This window comes from Pistacia vera, unplaced genomic scaffold (assembly GCF_008641045.1).
Source record: "Pistacia vera cultivar Batoury unplaced genomic scaffold, PisVer_v2 Contig663, whole genome shotgun sequence".
In the NCBI taxonomy this organism is placed as follows: domain Eukaryota; kingdom Viridiplantae; phylum Streptophyta; class Magnoliopsida; order Sapindales; family Anacardiaceae; genus Pistacia; species Pistacia vera.
The window spans coordinates 1,181,764-1,204,051 of NW_022196516.1; the positions used below are offsets into that span (position 1 = coordinate 1,181,764).

The 22,288-nt window shown below is 38.0% G+C and overlaps 2 protein-coding genes across 2 annotated transcripts; one reads left to right on the plus strand and one right to left on the minus strand.

The window, feature by feature from the left end:
- Nucleotides 1-7,174: 7,174 nt before the first annotated feature.
- LOC116112563 (peroxidase 27-like) lies at nt 7,175-8,581 on the minus strand. The gene is made up of 4 exons (XM_031398690.1): nt 8,324-8,581; nt 8,045-8,233; nt 7,785-7,950; nt 7,175-7,688 (listed from the first exon to the last, which is right to left on the minus strand). Exons 1-4 carry the CDS (start codon nt 8,543-8,545, stop codon nt 7,282-7,284), a joined length of 984 nt encoding a protein of 327 aa, XP_031254550.1. The 5' UTR covers nt 8,546-8,581; the 3' UTR covers nt 7,175-7,281.
- Nucleotides 8,582-10,825: 2,244 nt separating this feature from the next.
- On the plus strand, nt 10,826-12,399 carry LOC116112507. The gene is made up of 2 exons (XM_031398637.1): nt 10,826-11,576; nt 12,372-12,399. The coding sequence occupies exons 1-2, from the start codon at nt 10,826-10,828 to the stop codon at nt 12,380-12,382; spliced, it is 762 nt and encodes a 253-aa protein (XP_031254497.1). The 3' UTR covers nt 12,383-12,399.
- The last annotated feature ends 9,889 nt before the right edge of the window (nt 12,400-22,288 follow it).

Genomic DNA, 22,288 nt, shown 5'->3' on the forward strand with positions numbered 1-22,288 from the left:
GTCAGAATTTGATTGTATCCCGAGTACGCATCCATAAAACTCAGCAGCTTGTGCCTCGAGGTGGCATCCACGAGCTGGTCAATTCTTGGCAGGGGGAAACTATCCTTCGGACACGCCTTGTTGAGGTCGGTGAAGTCGACTTAGGTCCGCCATTTGCCGTTGGGCTTTTTTACTAGAACTGAGTTAGCAACCTAGGTCGAGTAGAGTGCTTCTTGGATGGACCCATTTTGAAGGAGGTTATCTACCTCAAGCTTCAAGGCAGCGTATCGTTCCGGGTCCATCGCCCTCCTCTTTTGGCGAACTGGCTTGGCTTCACTGTCGATGTTTAAGGCATGGCAAATAACATTCAGGCTGATCCCGACCATGTCTGCGTGCGACCATGCAAACACATCGATGTTCTCCTTAAGGAAGCTGGTCAGTTCGTTAGCGAGCTGGGTATTGAGATTTTTACCGATCCTTAGCACCCTGCTCGATTCCGTGTGGTCGAGCAATACTTCAGCCAAGTCCTCAACTGGCCCACTGGAAGGGCAGTCCTAAATGCGAGGATCTATATTATCCTCGGCTGGGCCAGGCTGTGGCTCTATCCGGCTGATCGCCATTGTCTGGTTCTGATCGCCGCGCGAAGTGCCTTTGCCTTTGCACGCCATCTGAACTGATTTCATACAGCAGCCCTGGGTCACACGCTGAGACCCGCTAACTTTTACGATCCCCATCGGGGTGGGGAACTTCATTTTTAAATGGTATACCGAAGTGACTGCCTTGAAGTGTCTCAGCAGAGGTCACCCCAGAATTCCATTAAAGGCGGATGGGCAATCAACTACCAAGAACTCGATTACTCTGGCCATTTCGTCGAAGTCACCCAACGTGACTGGGGGCGAGATCGTGCCTTTGGGGAGCAGGTGGTCCCCTGTGAAGCCATAAAGGGGGAACAAGGCGGGCTTCAGGTTTGCCTCGTCCAGATTCATTCTCTCGAAAGTTGAAGCGAACAGGATGTTCACAACGCTTCCATTGTCCACTAACATTCTCTGGACATTATGGCACCCTATAAGGGGCGTTATCACAAGGGCATCTTCATGAGGATGATGTAGCCAGGCCACATCCTTTTCGGAGAAGGAAATTTCCTCCTCCCGGCGAACCTTTGTCGGTCACCGCGCCACGCTCATCGCTCTGATGGGCTCGTGGTGTGCGTCGCGAGTATACCTTTCTTGGGCACCTCGCGAGTTTCCCGCGAAGTGCGGTCCCTCGAAAATTAAATTGAGGTTGCACAGACCTTTCTGGTCGCGGCGTTTCTTACTTGACTCTCCCTGATTCTCTTGTAGGGGAGCAGAGTCATCAATGTACTCCTTGAAATGTCCCTGCTTGATTAGGTTTTCAATCGCCTGCTTGAAAGCTCGACATTCATTGGTATATTGTCCATTGTCCCGATGGTAGCAACAATATTTTTTATTATTTCTGGCTGTCGCTAGAGTTTTCATAGGCTCGGGCTCTCCGAGTGGGCTGGCCTCCTTGGATTTATCAAGAATAGTCGATACGGATGCGTTCAGCGGAGTATATTGATTTCTGTCGTGATCGCGACGAGGGACGGGGGCGTAGGAATTTTTGAGCTCGTAACGAGGTTTCTTCCCTCTTCGCTGATCGTCCACGTCCCCACTTCGACCAGCTCTTCTATTATCCCATCGACCAAGTGCACTGCCTAAAGTGCCTTGGTCGCGACGGCGGAGTGCCGCCATTGAATTCTCTATTCGGAGGTACTTCTCCATGAGATTATAGAATCCGGTGAGGGAGACATCTTCCTCAGCCTGTAATTCTTTCCACAGGTCGATCTGTGGACGGACCCCAGCTATGATGAGAGTCCGAACAAACTCTTCAGGAGTATGAGCCACCTTGTTGAGCTCTCCATGGAAACGATCAATGTAGGACTGGAGGGATTCATCCATTTCTTGCCTTATATTGCTAAGGTAGCTCAAAGGCATTGAAAACTTCCGATTTGCCTGAAAATGCCTCAGGAACGTCGCGCTCATCTGAGGCCATGAACTAATCGATCTTGTTGGGAGCGACCTGAACCACCGTTTGGCATGGGAGGTCAAGGTCACTGCCAAACAACGGCATTTGGCTAGATCTGAGACCTGGTGAAGCTCCATCAGGTCGTTAAATTCATACAAATGATCCTGCGGATCGGAGTTCCCATCAAACGCCAGCATGTTGGGCATCCTAAATCCTGGTGGGAGTGGAGCTACTAACACTTCGGCAGAGAAGGGGGACGCAGATGCGACCTGCTCTCGCTCGTTTTGCTGAGCTCGCAATCTGTCTAGAGCTCGCTGCAGCTCCTCAATTTGCTGTACTGGAGCCGCTTGGGGATTGCTTTCACCTATGCAAGTTCGACCCTCGCGATTACGGTTGAGGAATGTCCGGAGGTCGGGTTCCTCTTCGCCTCAGCCAGCTGTTCCAGCCACTCTCAACACACGTCGGCTGGAAGCGTGTGATGGCGATGAAGGGTCCGGGGTATTTTCACGACCTTCGCGGTGGTAAGAACCGCCCCGCGAAGTGTGGGACCTTCTCACACGGTGACGATCAGGACTGTTTTGCTGGTAGTGATAGGAATCGCCCCGACCAGCGCTTTTATGTGTGTGCTTTTGCGATGTGGCATGGAACAGCTCAGGCTGCGTCCTTTCACCGAGTCTCAGCGAGATCGGTATTCTGCTCGGGATGCGGTCAGAGTTCGCTAGCCCTTTGGAGCCCGTGGGCTTGCTTTTTGCCACTTGTTTTCCCTTTCGTCTACGCGCTGCAGTGCTCGCGGCACGGGCTATTTCCCGTTGCCGCGCTTTTGCGCAACCTGCGGACGTTTTTGGCGGTTGCACCGCCACGGCTGACGTGGATGGCACGCCTTGGTCCAAACGGTCCAACCTTCGGTTGACCGTCTAGGGAGTATTGTCAAACCTCTCCAAGTAGCTTCTAATAGCAAGGTCAAGATGTGAACTTGACGGGATATCTCTTGCAGCATTTTGCGGGGCTGAAGGTTTTCTGGAAGAGGTGTCTCCCTGAACTTAGGGGAGCCCCTCAACGCCCTGGTTGGTCTGTTCAGGTTTTGGTTGACAGGCCATTTGTTGCTGTAGGACTGATAGGTTGGAGATTCTCCGGATGAAGGATGAACACTAAATCAGTCCTCCTTCTAGTGCCAAACTGTTGATGCACGATTTTGACACCAACTAAAAGCACATGTGAAATGTTGAGTTGACCCCAAAAGACACATGTGAAAGGTTTTTAGGAGAATGGAAGTAAATGCAGTGAGAAAGGAGTTTTAAAGTGGTTCGGATGCTAAGGAAGCAAATCCTACGTCCACTGATGTTTTTATTAATGATAAGGGTCAGGTCATTTTAGATGACTGACTTTACACTGATAATGCAAGGTATTGAAGACTGTCTTTTCTACAGAGTGAGTTCTTATCAAGAGTAACATCTGCGAATCCCTTTAATGAGAGAGGAACTCCCATTTTATAGTGGGATGCCTTGAGGCAATCATCACTGAATCTGAAAGTTGGTGGGATGATCCGCGCAAATCTTTCGTTTGGAGTAATTCACGTGATTTGCTACAGGGGTTGGACACGCGGAATCATCACAACTCCTTGCTAACCTGACGTGCACCCATTACTCTGAAGAAAGCAAGCTGTGGGTGCCACCGTGATTACACGAAGCAGCTGCGTCAGGATGGCAGTAGGCTCTTCCCGAGGTCTGACCTTGCGCACTTAACAGGACGCCGCGTCAGACCTAAGTTCCCAGGCATAACAATATATATCCACTTGTAGTAAGTCAAGGCGCGCATTTTAGTGTCGAAAATGGATTAAGATTGTGGCCGTTTTCTATATATTACTCATAATTATTCTAATATAATTTTTTTTTATTTAACTTGTTGACACATGACACTAATATGAAAATTTTGTGTAAAGAAAATTCAATAGCATAGGATAAATGGCGAAAATCTTGAAAGTAAACTGTTATTTTTAAACGTAAATGCTGGTTCAAAAGATTTTCCTTGAATTCATTAAATTGGCATGCTAAATTAAGGGAATGAATAATATCATTTCTTAAAGGTTATGCGCACAACGATTTATAAGGACAAAGAAATTAAAATGTGTTTATGCCAAGCTATAAATGTCGACAGTGAATAAATATGCATATGAAAAAAAATAACATTATCACGTCAAGATAATTATATATATATATATATATATAATTAAGCATATAAAGAATGGATGATACGTTATCACACAAAAGAATTCAAATTAAGAAGAAAAATGTAACGACAAGAAAATAATAATAATAATAATAATAATAATAATAATATATACTCAAGTTTTTGTCATAAAAGGCCACTCTATAAGAATTCAAAAATTCATTAATGATTAATATTTGACTTATGAAGAGTATACTATATATGTACAATATAATTAATTACATTTATTATGCGCCACGTTTGATCATACGTACATACGAATATGTATTCCCTCATAGAGTGCTACGTTTATACATACAATAATTATTAATTAAAGAAAATCAAATATAAAAAAAGCATAATAAAAGTATATATATTCTTTATAAAGCACAACGTTAATGAGAAATGATATATACATATACACACGTGAAAATTAATTAATTAAAAGAAAGGATAATATAACACTTGAGGAGTGTAGATATACATAAACGTAAAATTATTAACAAAGAAAAATGTGATAAAATAGATTCATATAGTTCATAATTTCACATATATCAAGGTATATCTAAAATAGAATTTAAAAAATTTGACTATATAGAGAATAAACAGTATAGATTTCTCTAAAAAAAAAAAACCCAAAATTATTATATCTTAACTGGCATGTTAAGAAAAAGCACAAAATATTAAAGATTATATTAGCACTGGATAGTGTACAGTTTATACTGTATTCAGATACAAATTATTCAAAACAAAAATTGAATCCCACCTCAATGAAGAAAAGTAATCAAATGAATTACTCGATCTTCATTTCTGAAATTGTTTGATGCATCCAATATTTTTGAATCAATTACTAACTCACAATTTAATCATTTGTAACGATTAAAGTCTAAAACATATCATAATAATGCAAAATGCCTTTTACAAGGCTAAATATAGAATTTGAAACTTAATTACATACCTGAATAAGTAGTCTTATATATTGTAGATCTCTGAGTAATCGCTTAGTGCCTGAGAAATCTTCAAGAGCAAAATTAATTAACAGCCAACACAAAGGATAGTAGAGCTGTAAATAAACTAATTGATAATCAAGCAAGGGAATTTATTTTATATTTTATATAGGAATTAACGAATCCGAGTTAATCTTCACACAATTTGTGTAGAATCTCAAGTATAATGAAATTTGTAATTATAGAGTATGTTAATTGATTAAATAATTGATAATTGAATCTCAAGTTTTAATGAAAAAGAGGTGTAATTAAATTCTACTTTACCTGGGAAAACCTCTTTATGGGACTGAGTAATGGTTTAGCAGTAGGCAGTTAGACAAGCCGCCACCCAATGTATTAATACTCACTCATAAAGCAAGAAATGGATTAACCGGGCCTACTGCCAGATGGACTTTCACATGGATTCCATTTGTTAATTGTACTAGGGCAGTAATAAATGTTTGTATATATAATAAGATAGTAGTAATTTGTGTAATGATATTCTATATAGAATAACTTGAATGTAGTTATAAAAATTTTTGGTCTCAATTTAGACTAGTTATAAATAAGAATAAATTTTATATTCTAATAAGTTATAATTTTTCTAGGTCTTGTCCTAAGGAATTTGTCTCTACATAGTAATAATTATAAGTATATTACAAAAAATATATGCTATGTTACATTAAATGTTTAAGATGAAATAAAATATTTATCTAAAGTTGCTTGGGATAATAATTTATGCTTTAGAGTTATTATCACATCTTTTATCTTGCGGATACATAATAAGCCACCAGCATAAACATCTTCTTGTTGAAGCCAAAATATTTCTAGCTCTCAAGCATATTTAGAGCTTTTTGACATGAAATTTTTGGTATTTCTATACTATTATCCTCAAGATTACCTCCTTCATCTTATTGTCTAATTTCAGTAATGATTTCTTTTTCAGTTAAAACATACACGACTTGTTGCTCATTTGGATTATTGAGAAAGACATTAATATCAATTTGATTAGTGTAGTAAAGTTATCGAATCTGATCACTCAATTTTACATTGACTCTTTGATATCAATTTCCATACTATCCTAATGCTACTAAAATAATGAATTGAAATCCTAATATTATTAAAACATGAATTATAAAATAAGAAATCAAAACAATAATTCTTGTAACTTTAATTAAATTAACTGGCCTACCCTTGATCACTTGTGGTCAAACTTGTGGTTTTTTTTTTTTTTTTTTTTTTTGATTGGGGGTGTCCAGGCTAACTTGCGCATATCTCAACTAATCTCTAGGGACCCTGAAGTTAACAACCGAGTAAATCTTCTTAGTGACTACCCTTATTAGCAACCTTAAGTGAATCGAACTTAAGACCTATTGAGTAAAATATTCAAGAGTCCTAGTTGACTACTAGGCCACCCAGTGATGCTTTACCGTATCATCATTATCAAGTGTATTTAATCAAACTTTTATGACAATAAATCAAGGAAATTGAGAATCATGTTTTAGAGTATCTTTTAAAGGAATATTCTTGTTGGTTAGATCTCTTACTCTAGTATAATATTTTTTTATTAAATATACTCAATTTGTGTTTGAGAAGGGATAAAATGAGGTTAGGTATGAGAGAAGTTTAAAATATTAAAAATAAAATTCTGGCATATAGTATTAAGGATTGAAAATTAAGCAACTAATTGATAATCTGCCTTCACGAGGACACATATATGGAAGGGACAACTTTGTTGATTTTTAAGAAATCAATAGCAGTATTAATGGATTTGATTACAATGTTTTATTAATTTTTTTTTCATTCTTTAAGCCTCCAAGTTAACATATTCACAGATAATTAAAATAATATTTATTCATAGGAAAAAATAATAATTGAACAATACATTACACGAAAAAGAGAAAGGCCCAATTAACAAGATGAAGGCTCTACACGAGCTATTACAAATCACATTCCGCAGCCTTTTGGCTCTGAATGTTGGAAAACAAAACTCACACAACCGAATGCAATAAACTTGGTTGCTAATTATACAATCACAAGTTGATTTTGGAAAAGAAAAACAAAATATATATTTCAATGCCTTTTATTAATTAACAAAAGCGCATTGTTTCCTGATTTCACCAGCTCTACCAGTGAGAACTCCTATCTTCCCCATCTTCACCATGGACTTAGCAAAATCATTAGTAAAGGAAGAACCATGTGTAGCAGCCTGAAGTTTCACGTAATTTCTTGTGTATTCGTCATTGAGAAGAACTGCATCAGACTGGAAGAGCCCTCTTCTTTTCGATACAAGAGTGTAGTAATCTTCATCAAATGTTTTGAAGCTTCCAGGGTCCATCTCAACAATGGTATTGGCGTCTTCAGGCTTGCATTTAACCCTCAAATGTGCTGCGTACTTTGGATCCAATGAAGGGTCTGCGTCACCATTGCCAGTGAAATTGTACAAACGTCTAGTGAATGAACTGCAGTGAGATACCCCAATCGTGTGCCCTCCTGTATACAAAAATAGTTACCCTGGCTTAATTAAATTCTACTCTCCTAATAAATATAAAGATAAATAACGAAGTGGACTTGTATTAAATTAATTACCTGATAAAACAACAAGGTCTTTTACGTTTAAACCCTTTGCAGCAAACATTTGTTTGAGTAAAGTTATATTGGCGAAAGGAGGAGGTAAGTTTGGGATAGTCTCTGAGGCTAATGACACTCTTCCATCTCTTCGTCCGGTGGGAACATCCCAGTATGGTCCATGAATCTGAACGAATAATTAATATCGATTTATTAAACCAATCAAATGGTGCATATATGACTTCTAATTACTTCATTAATCAATTGTGTTAGTTAAATACCATCGAAACTGCATCACGAGCAACCATGGCTAAGATGTCAGCACAAGAAACCACACCAGGACACTTATTTTCTATTGCAGATTTAACTGCATCAATAACGTCGTACCCTCTTAGACTTGAATTGGGAATTCCGTCTTTTTCAGCTTTGTTGTTCTTTGTAGAATCCAGTAGCACAGAACCATCACATCCCTGGTTGCAGAAGTAATCTTGTTAGAAGTGCTTAGACTTCATGACAACGTAACAATAAATCACTATATATAATTTATAATATAGACTTACTCTGACAAAACAATCATGAAAGTGCAGCCTTAATAAAGCAGCTGCAAGACTTGGAGCACGAGAAATGTATCGGTATGCTGTTTTAACAACAATATCCTCCATGTTGGGGCAAGTCTTTTTGTAGAATCCCAATTTCAAGCTCTCTGCATTAGTGAGGTCTAAGAGAAGAAGACAGAGGGTCAGTTGAAGAAAGAGAAATGAAAGCAGTTTCTTGATAGCCATTGCTGTAGCTAGAGAGAAATTTTTGAAGTTGATTCTCAGCTCGAAGGTGGTGTGTAACATATGGATTACTTGTACGCTTTTATAGCAGAGCTCTTGCCTCTTGAAAGTTTCATTGACAAACTGTCACTAAACTAAAAAATGTATAATAATAACTTTATCATAAGGTCAATAACTTAAGAGCTGACCTTCAGACATTTTAGAAAGATCAACTTAAATAGTTTACATTATTTTATGGCTCATCCATTTATTTTTAACGACTTTTTCATTTATAATTACACAAATATATGTATATAAAACATTAAAACCAACTAAGATTTCAGATGTACTTGGCGTGTCTTGTAAGAAACAACATGTTTTAAAACTAAATTAAAACTAAGTTGTGGGTAGTTGAGCACAGTTAATTTAGAGGTCGGTCCATATAGAAGAATAATACTATTGCACGTTGAGCAAGTGTTCTTAAACTAGAAAAGGAAATATGAAGACTTGAAATAGCTTGACCTGGTAAGTGGTAAATGCTTAAACATGAGCCAGCTCAAAGAATCTTACAATTATAATAATCATATTCCAACTTGACATTATAATTTCCCCATTGGTGGTCAATGAATTAATTAACATTTTTTCAATCCAACAAAGACATTGTTAAATTGTATATGCATATATAATTGGAATGAAACGACGAGTTCCACGTGCAGACATCTTACTAGATGTTGTTGGTTTTGTATATGGATTTCGTGGCTAGTCGAGAATGATGAATGGAAAGTAAAGAAAGATGGCGTTATTTGCATCAACATGTAAAATATAAATGAACCAATATTTACATGTTTATCATGGAATTTGAAGCTTAATCATGACAACACCAACTGCCCCTGAACGAGGACGATTGCTTTCTGGTTCTCAGTGTGAAATAGAGAGTTTTAAGTCAATATATAATATGGGTTTTGGATAAATGAAAAAATGAAAAAACAAGATTACAACATGTAATGGCAGAAATGTCTCAGATTTAAATATTTAATTAGCCTTCACACGTTTCCTTACTGGCCAACTTGTTTAGACAAATGATATTATACTATAAAAAACCAGTTATGGCTTCTCTCCTTCATTTCCTTAGCTCAAATAAGAAAAAGTCTTGGATAATTAGATATCATCTGTATAACAAATATTATCTTACTATTAGTTCACCTATCATAACGATTAACGATTATTTATTTTATAATAATTAAAAATATCTTTGACGTACGACTCATGGATTTATTAACTTGTTCTATTGATGTATCGTGTGCACAATCCTGTAGAGCCTTCTCCAAACCAAGCTAATCACTCAATTATAAGCTGGTCTGTAATCAATTTATCAGAAGATTCATCATTTGAATCATAATATATAACCAACAGCTCTCATTTATTTGCTAAAAATATTTGCTGGTTATTTCCTGAGTATACTACTACTTTAGCTCAGCTCTAATTAATCTGCGGCTTATGATTACTAAGTTTCATTCTGATGCAAAACCTACCTTATTCATCATCCTTGTTCAAAGCACATTTATAATAACCTTTCCATGTTCAAATTTGATCTTATGTATGTATGCATGTAAAATGCTACCCTTTTGTATCTGTTCGAAGTTGATATGCTAGTACAGTAGTACTGTGATGTCCTTGCAATACCACCAAATCAATTTCTGACTAATATTTCTGCAGAATATTGTTTCATTACTCACATTGAATACGGTTGGATAATGTGAATGTATTTGTAAGCATCATTTAAATATTATTGGCATATAATTTTAAAATTTTATTGTGTTAAAGTGTTATTTCATATGTAATTCTCATTTATTTGATTTCAAAATTATAAAAAAATAACGGGTGCCTACTGCAACCAAATTAACATGTTTATGCAATTATGGGTTTGCTCATGTGAATGTAAAAGGGAGTTGCAGCATGATTATTTCACAAGTGAGTATTGCATGAAATCATGCTCAAAACAAATAAAATACCTTCAAAATGAATTAAACATGAAAATAAAAATACTCATTCAACAAACATGACTATCACCATTAATTAACTTTCATATTCCTCCTCTTCCTTGGACTGGACTCATTATAATTAAACGACGCGCATTCTTTTCACAGTATCAAATATCTCACCCGAAAACAAAAACTAATGGAATTAATTTGCTGCCATATTTGGTCATCTTTAATTAATTATCTCATATTCTGATAAGTTGCTCTTATCTTTTGACAATTCAACAGAGCAAGAAGGAAAGTTCCATTTAGCAGCACAATCATCATGAGGATTATTATTGTTGCATGGGAACATGAATTTTCCATTGAAGTGGGTCACCAAGAACCCGTCCTCGAAATCAAAAGAAAGATAGAACAAATCCTCGGCATCCCGGCGGCTTCTCAAGCTCTAGCTGTTTCTGGTTGGGAGCTGGTTGATGGACTAGACATGGAAGACTACCCAATTGTCACTGAAGGTACCAAAATTGACTTAACTTTTAAACCCACATTGGAAAATCCATATTTAAACCAGCAAAGTAAAATCCAAATTATAGTAAAATTTTCTGCCAGACAAATTAAGATAGCAGTTGACAGAACTGAAACTGTCCGTAGCCTGAAAGAAAAAATCCACATCATTGATAGTACTCCTATTAAAAGAATGTTACTTTTCTTTTCTGGGATAGAATTGGATGAAGATTTTCGCAATCTATCCGAATATGGCATCCGTGAATCATCTGAAATTATTGTGTACTTGAAATCGATGAACCGTGGAAGGGATGATCCTCCAACAAGGAAGCTCAGTATAATAGTGCAAACAGCTTCTAGCTTGCTTAATGGTGCTAGCATTCCTGTAGAAATACAAGATTCAAGTACTGTTAGAGACTTGAGGGAAGTGTTATTGAGCAGAAAAATTCTTCCGCAAGAGGATTATTTATTCATACACAAGCAAAGGATCATGCGTGACAATTGTAGCCTCCGGTGGCACGGGGTCGAAAATGGGGATATTCTCTATGTGTTTAAAGGAACTGTCAGTCGAGGTGGGAATTAATTTTATGCTTGAAATTTAAGAAAGGTCGTATATAGGAAGTTTATTAGTAAGTGTAATTTCCAGTTACGTGGTAAGTGTCTTCTTCATAATTGTTTTTTAATCATATTATTAAACAAATTCAGTGATTTATTAATAGAAAAGCCTGGCTTTTCAAGGTTTTAATTTTGATAATACATTACAATTTACAATTTCTGGAAAGAGGAATTTATGGAATGCAAATCTTAATAAAAGGTAATAAATCCATGATTTTAATTTGAAAATCTCTGTAGATTCATTATTATTCACTTAAATAAAATATTATCACTTGCTATTAAGATAAGGATAAACCTTTAGAAAGATCAATAACCCTAAGTTACTGTTTTATCTAAAAGATATTTTTCCGAAGTTGTAGACTTCCCCTTTGAAAAGGAAAATTTTCACTGATCCTGAAAATCAAGCAGGGTCCGTGTTTGAGTAAAACGACAAAATTTTCATTTTTTTTTTTTTTTTAAATATGAACTGACATAAAGTTCCCGTCTCGCATACGTGAACGACATATCGGCAGTTAGTTCTGTCGAAAACATTATGTCTGGTCCAATTGCATATCATTCTTGTATCTTCATACACATCTCATAGTCATAGCCAATATAATTCTGCTGATAATTCAATCCGCATACACTTAAAATTATATATGTTTATATAATCAATGAAATAACCAGAGACCAAATATATATATAAACATGATCAAAGCAATAATAAACAGTAAGTAATCTCATCTAATCTGCTATTAATTTCTTTCTAGTAGCGAAGAACTAGGCCTACGCCGATAGAGAATCTGGTAAAGTACAGACAAGATGTTGAGAGGACCCATCATCAATCGGGTTGAAAAAGAGATAGATATGAGATCCATCTTTGACCCCACAATCAACCAAAGAGACTTCATCTTGATCTTGGCTCATCAGATGGCTTTTATCATTGTCCAGCAGTAGAATGAGACGGTCACAAGGGAGCTTTTGCTGGGTTTCAATCTCTTTCTTTAAATCAGCAACGGTGGCATCATTTCCAACTTGAATGTAGAAGAGTGTTCCTGTCAATATCTCCACCACCACCTTCATTGTTAAGATCGAGTTAAATGAAATCATTGTCATTTGATTTGAGAGAGAGATATAAGGAGATCTGGGTTTGAAGAATTCAAGTGTAAGTGTAACTTGGAAAGGTGTTCACGTTTGCGGCATTCTAGTTTCATGCTTTTGATATGGGGATTTTGGTTTTATTTGGGCAACTTAATTAACTGTTGCCATATGTTAACACTTGCCATAATTTGAAACAAAACGTATAAGGCATTATTAAGGCTACACTACTGAAAAACAAAGATTTGAATAATTTATATAACAGGAAATAAACAAAATTTATAACTATTTAAAGCCTATATTCTCTCTTTGGTCATGGTAGAAATGGGAAGTTTTCATATTAACAGTGATTGATTTTATTGTTACATATTAGTAATGATAGGCGCAGTATAGTAGTATACAATTCAACAAATATATAGTCATAAATGATAATTTTACCTGGTACATTTTTATCTTCAAAATTAACCATAATGTTAGGGTGAATTATCCTTTTGTAGACGGTAAAATCTACAGTTACGAAAAGAGATCTAATCCTATGAGATTGAGGCCACTGACAATCCGCTAAACCTGCACACAAAGCAAACAAGTGCAAAGCTTACGTAGACATCAGTGTAGTGTCTGCCGTAAGTACTTTGACGCTCAAGTCAGTAAGGCTAAATGAGGCTATTCAGTGAGGGCTAAGGGAATGAAGGATTACTGGAAGTTTAGTCGGAGACTAAAACTACGACGTATGTGTATAGCTTTTAGAAGCAAGAGCTTAGGAGCTAGTAGGTGGTATTGAGATTGAATGTTTAATGAGAGGCAGAACCTCTCTTTATATAGTGGTCATAGGATCTTTGAATCCTTGTAGGACTTTGAATCTGTATTGGCAGAGTTCTAGTAAATAGAAAAGACCCTGATTTATTTGCCTTTTCAAGATTGAGAGTCCTAATTCACATAAGATACATGATCTTGAATAAATTAGGGTAAACCCAAATAGGAAGTAGATGTATTAGTATTTCAATAGGATTCTGGATCCTTAGAAGTTACCATGGACCAATGGGCCTAGCCCTAGTTGGGCTAGTGGTGATGCCCAATATGGAGAGGGGTTGGGTTTAAGCCGTGGGTCTGGCCCATGACATGAACTTTAACGTAGGACCAACCAGAATTGGGCCATGGCCTTGGGCCTACACGATAGAAGTTACTTGTTTGGTCTTGATAAGGCCCAAGCTGATTTTTGACCCATATAGTTAGCCCCCTACTCTCTAAGTTAAGGAGTACTTAGCTTGGAAAGTAATCGGTTTAATGTATGTTAACTAGGCCGGATGACGGTGTCCTAGGTTAAGCGAGTGTACCCTCAGCCGAGTGAACATGTTTTGTGTTGAGGAATGATGCAAAGTGCCTTTATCATGTATGTCCCCACTCGGTTGACCGAGCTGAGTGGGAGGATGCACCTGAGGAAGGATGTAAAGTACCTCTATCATGTATGTCCCCACTCGGTTGACCGAGCCGAGTGGGAGGTTGCAAGGTGCATCCTTTGCATTGTTTTAAAAACAGAACCATTCCTTGACCTGGTCAAGGGCCGGTTCTCGGTTTGACTGATGTACAACACACCATCCGAAAGAATTACTCACTTCTTATATTTATTTTTTATTTTTCTCTCTCCCCATCAAGGTTTTGATGTCAACATGATGACATTAGCAAAAAACCAAAAAGAGTTTAAAAACTGCAGATTTTGATGACATTCTTGATTTTTGTCGATTCCCTAGCAACCAACAACAACAAAGATAAATGTTAGCACTTATCTTATACTCTTTAAGCAATGAATTAAAAAATTGCAAATAAATTTGGGACATTGCATATATGAGAAATAGCACACTGCAATGTGCCAAAAATTGTAGTATGTGAATTTGCACACTAAAATGTGCGATTTCACACACTACAGTGTGCATTTGCACACCCATTTTTGCACATAGCAATGTGCACCATTTTTGCACTATGCAGTGTGCAAATGTACACTTTAGTGTGCAAAACTGTAGTTTGCATTTGCACACCCATTTTTGTATGCTATAGTATGCAAAACTGCAATGTAAAAATGCATTGCACACTACAGTGTGCATTTGCACACCCATTTTTGCACACAGCAGTGTGCAAATGCACATTGTAGTCCATTTTTGCACACTGCACATAACCAATCAAACCAGTCATTTTTGCACTCTTTAATTCTCAAATACAACCAATCTCACACCAAACAATCACCGCTCCAATATCAACTTTCAAACGCACTTCTTTAATGTCAAACAATCTCTGTGACTCTATCTCAAACAATCTCACAGCAAACAAAAGTTACTAAGAACAATAACAATAACAACAATGAAACACACAACCTCGTGAGAGCTATCAAAGATCAAAGAAGAAGTAGTTATCAAAGCCAAAGTTGGAAGATCAAAGATTTAGAAGTCGTCCAAAGCCCGAAGATTGAAGATTGGTTGAAGATTGAAGATCAGAATCAAAGAACCCAAAGTTGAAGAAGCCGATTTCGCTGTTTGGTTTTTTTATTTTTCCTTTTCTGTTGGGTTTTGTCGAATGAAATTGGGAAAGGGAGAAAAGGGTTTTAATTTTAATTATTCCCTTTTTGTTTTACTGTGGTAGACCCGGTTTATATTGATTGGACCGATGGTTCATCATAAAAAAAACATGTCCAACCGTGGTTTGAAGTGAGTCAATTAATGATTTTGGTTTTTTATGTGAACCGACCTAGTCTGGCCACCAGTTCTCGGTCAAACTTGTTCAACCGATCGGGTCGGGCCAAGTTTTAAAACCATGCTCCCCATCACTTTTTTATTTTTTCTCTCTCCTGATCACTTTCTTCTCTTTTCTATCACTTTCCACCCTCTCTACTGTAACTTTTTTCTTTCCTCTTCTCTCTCTTCTTCCTTTCTCTTTCTTCTTCTTTCCTCTTTCTCTTTGTCTCCTATTTTCTTTCTTCTTCCTTCATCTTTCTCTTTCTCTTCCTCTCCTATTCTCTTTCTTCTTCCTTCCCCTCCCCCTTACTTCACTTGATGGTTAAGAAGGTCTTAGCCATCGCAATCTGGCCAAACGAGATCCAAATCGGACCGACCACTTCTCCCTTCCCTTCCCCTTACTTCTTCTTCTTCACCGTAACAAATAATGAACCCAAAATCAGGGTTTTTTTTTTTTTTCTTTTTGAAATAGAGAACCAGTTTTTAGGCGGTCTGGTTGGACCGAACGATTTTCACATTTTATTTGGTTTTATAGCAGGTCAAAACAGTTTTTCGAATATAATCAAGTTTTATATTATCTCAAACTGGACACCTATCCGAGTTCCGGTTGAGCCGCCTAGTCGGGTTTGGATTTTAAAACAGAGATCCTTTGTAGATGTCCCCACTCGGATGACCAAGCCGAGTGGGAGGATGCAAGGTGCATCCTTTGAAGATGTCTCCACTCAACTAATTGAGCCAAGTGCGAGTGTCATCTGCTTGTGAATTTTGAGTGGAGAGTTTCAACATTCCAAGAACTAGTCCTCGACTTGGCTTGATCGGGCGAGTTGATTTTTGTTTGAGTGTAAGCTGGTGATGTCAAGAGAATGAGACACGTGTAACATAGGATTCTTACACGCTTTGAGTGGGAAAAAAGGATTCCAATTCTCGAGACGATCTTATCAGGTGACATGTGTAAGGTTGAGATCTTGGTTTGATTTGAGCGGGAATTTGAAAGGTTAGAGATCCCAAGATATGATAGGACTTTTCCACGTGGCTTCATGCAAGAGGACGTGCATTTAATGCCTAACAAACACTTTTTGTAAGGCATTAAATGTTTCACTTCAAGTTCGTTTTCTCCATTTCAAATGCGAGAGAGAAAGCTTTGAAGAGAATTTTTGCAGAAGAAGAATTCGATGTCTCAAGGGTTTTTCCCTTTTCGACGCACTTATATGGCAATTTGCTTTATGCATCATCTTTTTAGTGTATTTCATCTTCCCTGTAGCTTCGTAATGCAATTTTAAGCTAGAATATATAGGATTTTGGAGGAGATTTGTTAGAAAAGGGATTTCTGGGTTTCTACTGGGGGTTCTTTAAAGAAAATTTGAGAAGTGGAAAAGTTATGGAGTGATGGTATTGTTCTCCTAGAAACATTTTGAATTGGGGTAGATTTTGAGACGAGTGTTATGCTGTAGGACGATTTTCTCAATCTTTGGGGTATTTGGGGAGTGTGTGGCTAAGAACGACTGACATTTGAGAATTTTAGAGGAAAGAAGGTAAGATTAATTTATCCAGTGTCTCCACTCGGCTTGTCTCGGTGTGCCTGACCGTGTCGAGTGATAATCTTTAGGATTAGAGTGGTTTTGAGGCTAGATGAGGTTAAGTTTGCTTCGGTCATTTAGTCAGTCAACCAAACCAAGTAGAGTGAAGTGAGAGTTGAAGTAAAGGTTTCTTCAATGTTGCATACTAATTTAGGTGAGGCGAGTCCGACGGAGATGGAAATGGAAATGGAAAAGGAAATGGAAATGGGAGATGAGTATCAGAGTGCTCCAACTATGGTGGTAGTGCTAGAAGAAGGTAATGTACCAATGTGAATACCCAAAGGGGGCGTTTGGTTCAAGGAATATTGGATTACTTGAAAGATAGATTACCTTGAAGATTACTGAGAATCTTTAGGAAAATGTGTTTGGTTAATTGGTGGGTATGTTATATTAATATGTATGGTTAGGAAGAATAAATTAGTGAGTATGTTATTTAAATTATTGAATTGTCCTCTAATTAAATATTATTATTATATTATTTTTTAATATTGATTATTATTTGGATTATTATAACCCCCCTACATTTAAAAACTTAGCAAAAACAACCCCATAATAAAAGTTTGAAAAATCAACAAAGCACCTCTACCAACCCAACCACTGTCGGTCGTCAGCAACCACAGCAAGCCCCGACAGTCGGCAACCTAATGACGCACGGAAGGCAGAAGATGGCCTCTGTGCGTCGTATGGCTATTTCCTACCAGATCGACGGATTTGGCTAGATCTGGCCATTTTCGACCAAATATCTGGCCGAAAATGGCCATATCGGTGCATGGCGGCCATTTTCAACCTTTTGTTCGCCGTTCTGGCAGCGGCCACAGCAATGGTTGCCAGCAATAGGTGGGTGGGGGTGGTGGCGTGGGTGGGCTGCAATTTGTTTTGAATTCAAGGGTAATTTTGTCCAAAAAATTAATTAATTTGGGTGAAATAATAAAAGCCATATTCATGTAAATAAATTTAAAAATAAGGGTATTATTGTCCTAAAATTTTATTAATAAATGATAGAATTGTAACAAAAAAAGATAACCTTGGTAATCCTAGAATATCTAAGAAAATGAAGATAATCAAATTACCTCTAATATTACCAATAGTAACCACTATTGGTATTTGAAGATTACCAGTATCTTATATTACTTGACAACCAAACATGGTAATCAAGTAATATAAGATTACTTAACCCCAGTAATCTCCAATACCCTCCAACCAAACGCCCCAAAAGGGTTAAGTGTGGTTGTGGCAAAACCGACTCCCGCTGAGTCAAGTGGTGATGATTTTAATGGGCAAAGGGAGAGTGGGGAAGAGATCGATGAAGAACCACGTAATAGTTTCGAGGATGAGCCCTCGACGAGTAGGAGTTTTGGGGGCGAGCTGAACCGGCCAGGTGGTGGCATCCTACCAATGGATTACCTTTCAAAGCTCAAGCAAGACGACTAATGGAAGATAAAGACCATGTATTATATACCTGACTCGGTGGAGATTAGGATTCCAAGATATTATGAGAGGGTCGACTGGGACGTGCCAGGATGGATCGGCATGTATGATATCTACTTCTACGATGGGTTCAGGCTACCGATTCTCCGGTTAGTCTAGGAAGTGCTGAATCACTTTATGATCATGCTTACTCAAATCATGCTGAATGGGTGAAGGTTATTAATGGCGTTGGAGCTTCTTTGCATAATGAACTGAGTAAGGTTTGGGTTGCAAGAGCTCCTTTACTCTTACTATCTTAAAGAGCATGACAAGGACAAAGGGCGGTACGCTATCACCTTGAAGCATGACCGACTCCACCTAACGACATGCCTTAGGTCAAGTGACAAGAATTGAAAGGGGAACTTCTTTTTCTTAAGGGAAGAGAGGATTTTCGGCAAGAGGGGACAGGGTGACATCCCATTCACTTGGAGAGCCACAGGTGACTTATTTACTTATCTTTGTATTTTGATGACTGAGTTTTATCTTCAATCATTTTGCAAATCTCTTGTTCAACAAAGCCAGACAGAGCGGTGATGGCTACCTTGGGCATGTCTCTTGGTTGAGGACTAACTTACACCATTGACTTCTGACCCACCAGATATGACATTACAGAAGCTTGTTGGTTTTGGATATGGGGGAGGGGAAGAGCGATCTTTGTCATTCCTATCAAGGGTGTGCAAAAAAAAAACCGTTAACCGAATCGAACTGATCTTGAATTTTTGGGTACCCAAAAATTCGGGTCGATTTTGGGTAATTATTATGGGATACCCGAATTTTCGGTTCGGGTTTTTATTTTAAGAGAATCGGGTACCCAGTACCCGGTTTTATTAAAAAAAAAAAAAAAAAAAACCCAGTTTTTATATATCTTTTTACTTTCAATTTTCAAAGGGCAAGACCGCAAAAGGAAAAACAAAAGCCCCAAATACATTTGCCCTAAAAATTTAGACTTCATCTCTCTCAAATTCTCCAATCTCCACTGATTTCTTCTTCAAACTTCAAATCTTCCTCTCACTTAGTCATTTTTTCCCCTATTATTATCATTTTTAACATAGAAACACTTTAGCTGCTTCTAAATTGTTCTCAATCATTCCGCTTCACTTTGCTCTATCACTTTTCTGCACTGTCGTCACTGTCGCCGTCGTTGGCTTGATTTTCATTCTCCATCTTCAAGGTAAATTTGCCCAGACTCTACTTCAACTCTTTTTCTCTTGTTGTTGACCCAAAACCCATAAATCTAATCATAATCAAATAAATAACAAACATTGTCACCAAATGAATTCCAAAACTGAGCAAGTTTATCATCCATTTATATGAATGCATGTGCTAACAAAATCGTACTTAAAGTTTGTGATATTTACTGCTATTAATTATCCGGTGGTTAATATTTTGGTGATAACAAGCTTAAGTTTTTGTTGAATGCAACATTCGTTGCACATTACAATTTTACTAAATTTGGAGTTGTTCACTCAGTTTTCTGTCAATCGTTTGTTTGCTTCCTTAAGCCTGATTGTATTGTTATTCTTAGCCCTCTCCACTGAAATTTGTATGAAAATATTCTTTGAATGCAACAAGATTTCTCATTTCATTGACCAAGTATCATACATAAACAACACTGATAAATTTCATAATCTTCTTTTTCAATAATGTGTAAACATAAGTTTTGGCACCAGTCACCAAGATATAGCTCATCATGTTGGTGGAATCTTTAGACTAGTCATTGTGCGCGTTGGCCCTTTTTAGCAGATGTATTATTTAATTAGTTATGTAGCTGTAATCAGCATTTGTAATGTTTTCCAACTATCCAGTGATTTGTATTTGTTTGCAAAACATTTGATGTTTGGTGTATATTAAATCTTAAGTATTTAAGTTATTAAGTTATTAAATTAAAAGTTGATGTAGTATATGGAAGGAATTGTATCTGCAAATTGAAAATTGAAATGCAAAAAATTAAAATTCATGCAAAGTTATGCAAATTCGGGTACCCGAAAAATCGATTACTCTAAAAAGTGGTTCAGTTTGCAGGTACTATTTTGTGGGGTACCTGAATATTCAGGTACCCGATTTTTTGGTCAAAACTGGTTCGGGTGCCCAGTTTTGCACAGCCCTAATTCCTATGGTTCATGGTGTTCTTGCCTTTGTCTGTCAGCAGGTCTCAAAGGTGTTCCCTCTTTAGTAAGGATGCAACATCTCTAACCTTAAAGCAATACAGTCAACTGTGTTATGGCCATGGCCATGGTTATGGTGGAACTCGCACTAATTGGTAGTGTCCCTCTTGACGTCAAGATTGAGCTTGGCCGACCACTTGACTGTTTGACACATCCCCTTCATTATTGCTACCATTTGGGTCGGCTTGATACCCAGGTTGTACTCTAGGACTACAAATGGTGTAGAACTAGAGGGTTGGTTTGCAAGTCAGGCTAGTTGGCAATCATATGGTCTTCGACTGTTTCTGTTGAAGCCGCGTGATAGAGGTGGATAATTTGCTTAATACTGATGAGGTTCAGGGCTCTTGTCATTTCGATTTTGTCGGCAGTCATCATAGGGTGTGTATCTCCTACAATTCATCTCGTCTTCCTCCCACCTAATATGGATGATTGCTCAGGCTAGGGCATCTTCCATGGTATTGCAACCGAGCTTGGTAAGATCTTTATAGAGTTCCCCATTAAGGAGCCTCTTCTTGAAAGCGTCCACTACTGTTTCAAGATTGTAGGATGGGACATATATCTTCTCTTTATTGAACCGACTAACATACTCTTGAAGCAGTTCACCCCATTTCTGATAGACCTGATATAGGTCAATTGATAACTTTTCTAATTTCTTGTGGTTGGCGAACTGATTGACAAATGTGTCGATGAGTTGGCGAATGAACCTATAGTGTTGTGGGGGAGGTTGGTGTACCATTGTAGAGCCAGTTCTGAGAAATTGGATCTGAAACTCTTGCACATGAAGGCTTCTCTCAAGTTTCTTGGTATTGAAGCGGCAAACATCCGCTGTTTGTACGACGCTATGTGGTCATCTAGGTCGGTCGTGCTATCGTAGGACCTCATGTTTGGAATGGAGAATTTGTGAGGCATCTCAGCTAGGGCTATGGAGTCTACGAAGGGTGAGTCGACATAGCTATAGGGAAGATTTTTCTTGGTTAGGTTGAGGACTCCACGTATACGCCTCATCATGGCCTCCATGTCGACAAGTTTCTTTGCCAGTATTTGCTTAAGAAGTGTGGCGGTGGATAGGAGATCTGCATTGATGGCTTGGTGATGGGTTTGTCTCCTACTTGGCATATTAGGTCAATCCAAGTCAGAGGGTGTAGCTTGGTGGTTGGTTAACAGGGTGTTGGGTTCTCCGTTGATCCCTTCAGGATGAGTCATTGCGAGTGTAATAGTTCGAATATTTCTGCCAACATGGATGGTAAGGGGGTAGTTTGGGGACCACTCGACCCATGAGAATAAGTCGAGCCGAGTGGTGTTTGGTAAGGGTGACTGCTCGACCCATAAGGAATAGTCGAACTAAGTGGGACTTGGATATAAGGTGGGTCACTCACATTGATGGGATGGTTGATGGTGGTGATATTTTGTTGTTGTTGGCTGGGGATGGTTTGAGTAATTTGGTCATGGGTGATTGATGGGTCGATTGATAGGGTTCTTGTTTGCATGGCTTGGTTAGTTGTGTTTGTAATGGTGGGGATCGAGCCATCCATTAAGGATGATTGGAGCTTAGAAGACTGAGGCTCTGAAGCCGAGGATCTGGGGTCATGAGAGGCTGCATGGAATTTACTAAGACACGGAAGCGGTTCTTTAGTATTTGGTTAATTGGGAAATTAAGAGT

Bases quoted from the DNA above. Each gene is read 5' to 3' on its own strand.
- LOC116112563 (XM_031398690.1), bottom strand. From the start codon at position 8,545: ATGGCTATCAAGAAACTGCTTTCATTTCTCTTTCTTCAACTGACCCTC. The intron at 8,234-8,323 runs GTAAGTCTATAT...TTCTGCAACCAG, and splicing joins TTCATGATTGTTTTGTCAGA to GGATGTGATGGTTCTGTGCT. The intron at 7,951-8,044 runs GTATTTAACTAA...TTATTCGTTCAG, and splicing joins CTCGTGATGCAGTTTCGATG to ATTCATGGACCATACTGGGA.
- LOC116112507 (XM_031398637.1), top strand. From the start codon at position 10,826: ATGAGGATTATTATTGTTGCATGGGAACATGAATTTTCCATTGAAGTG.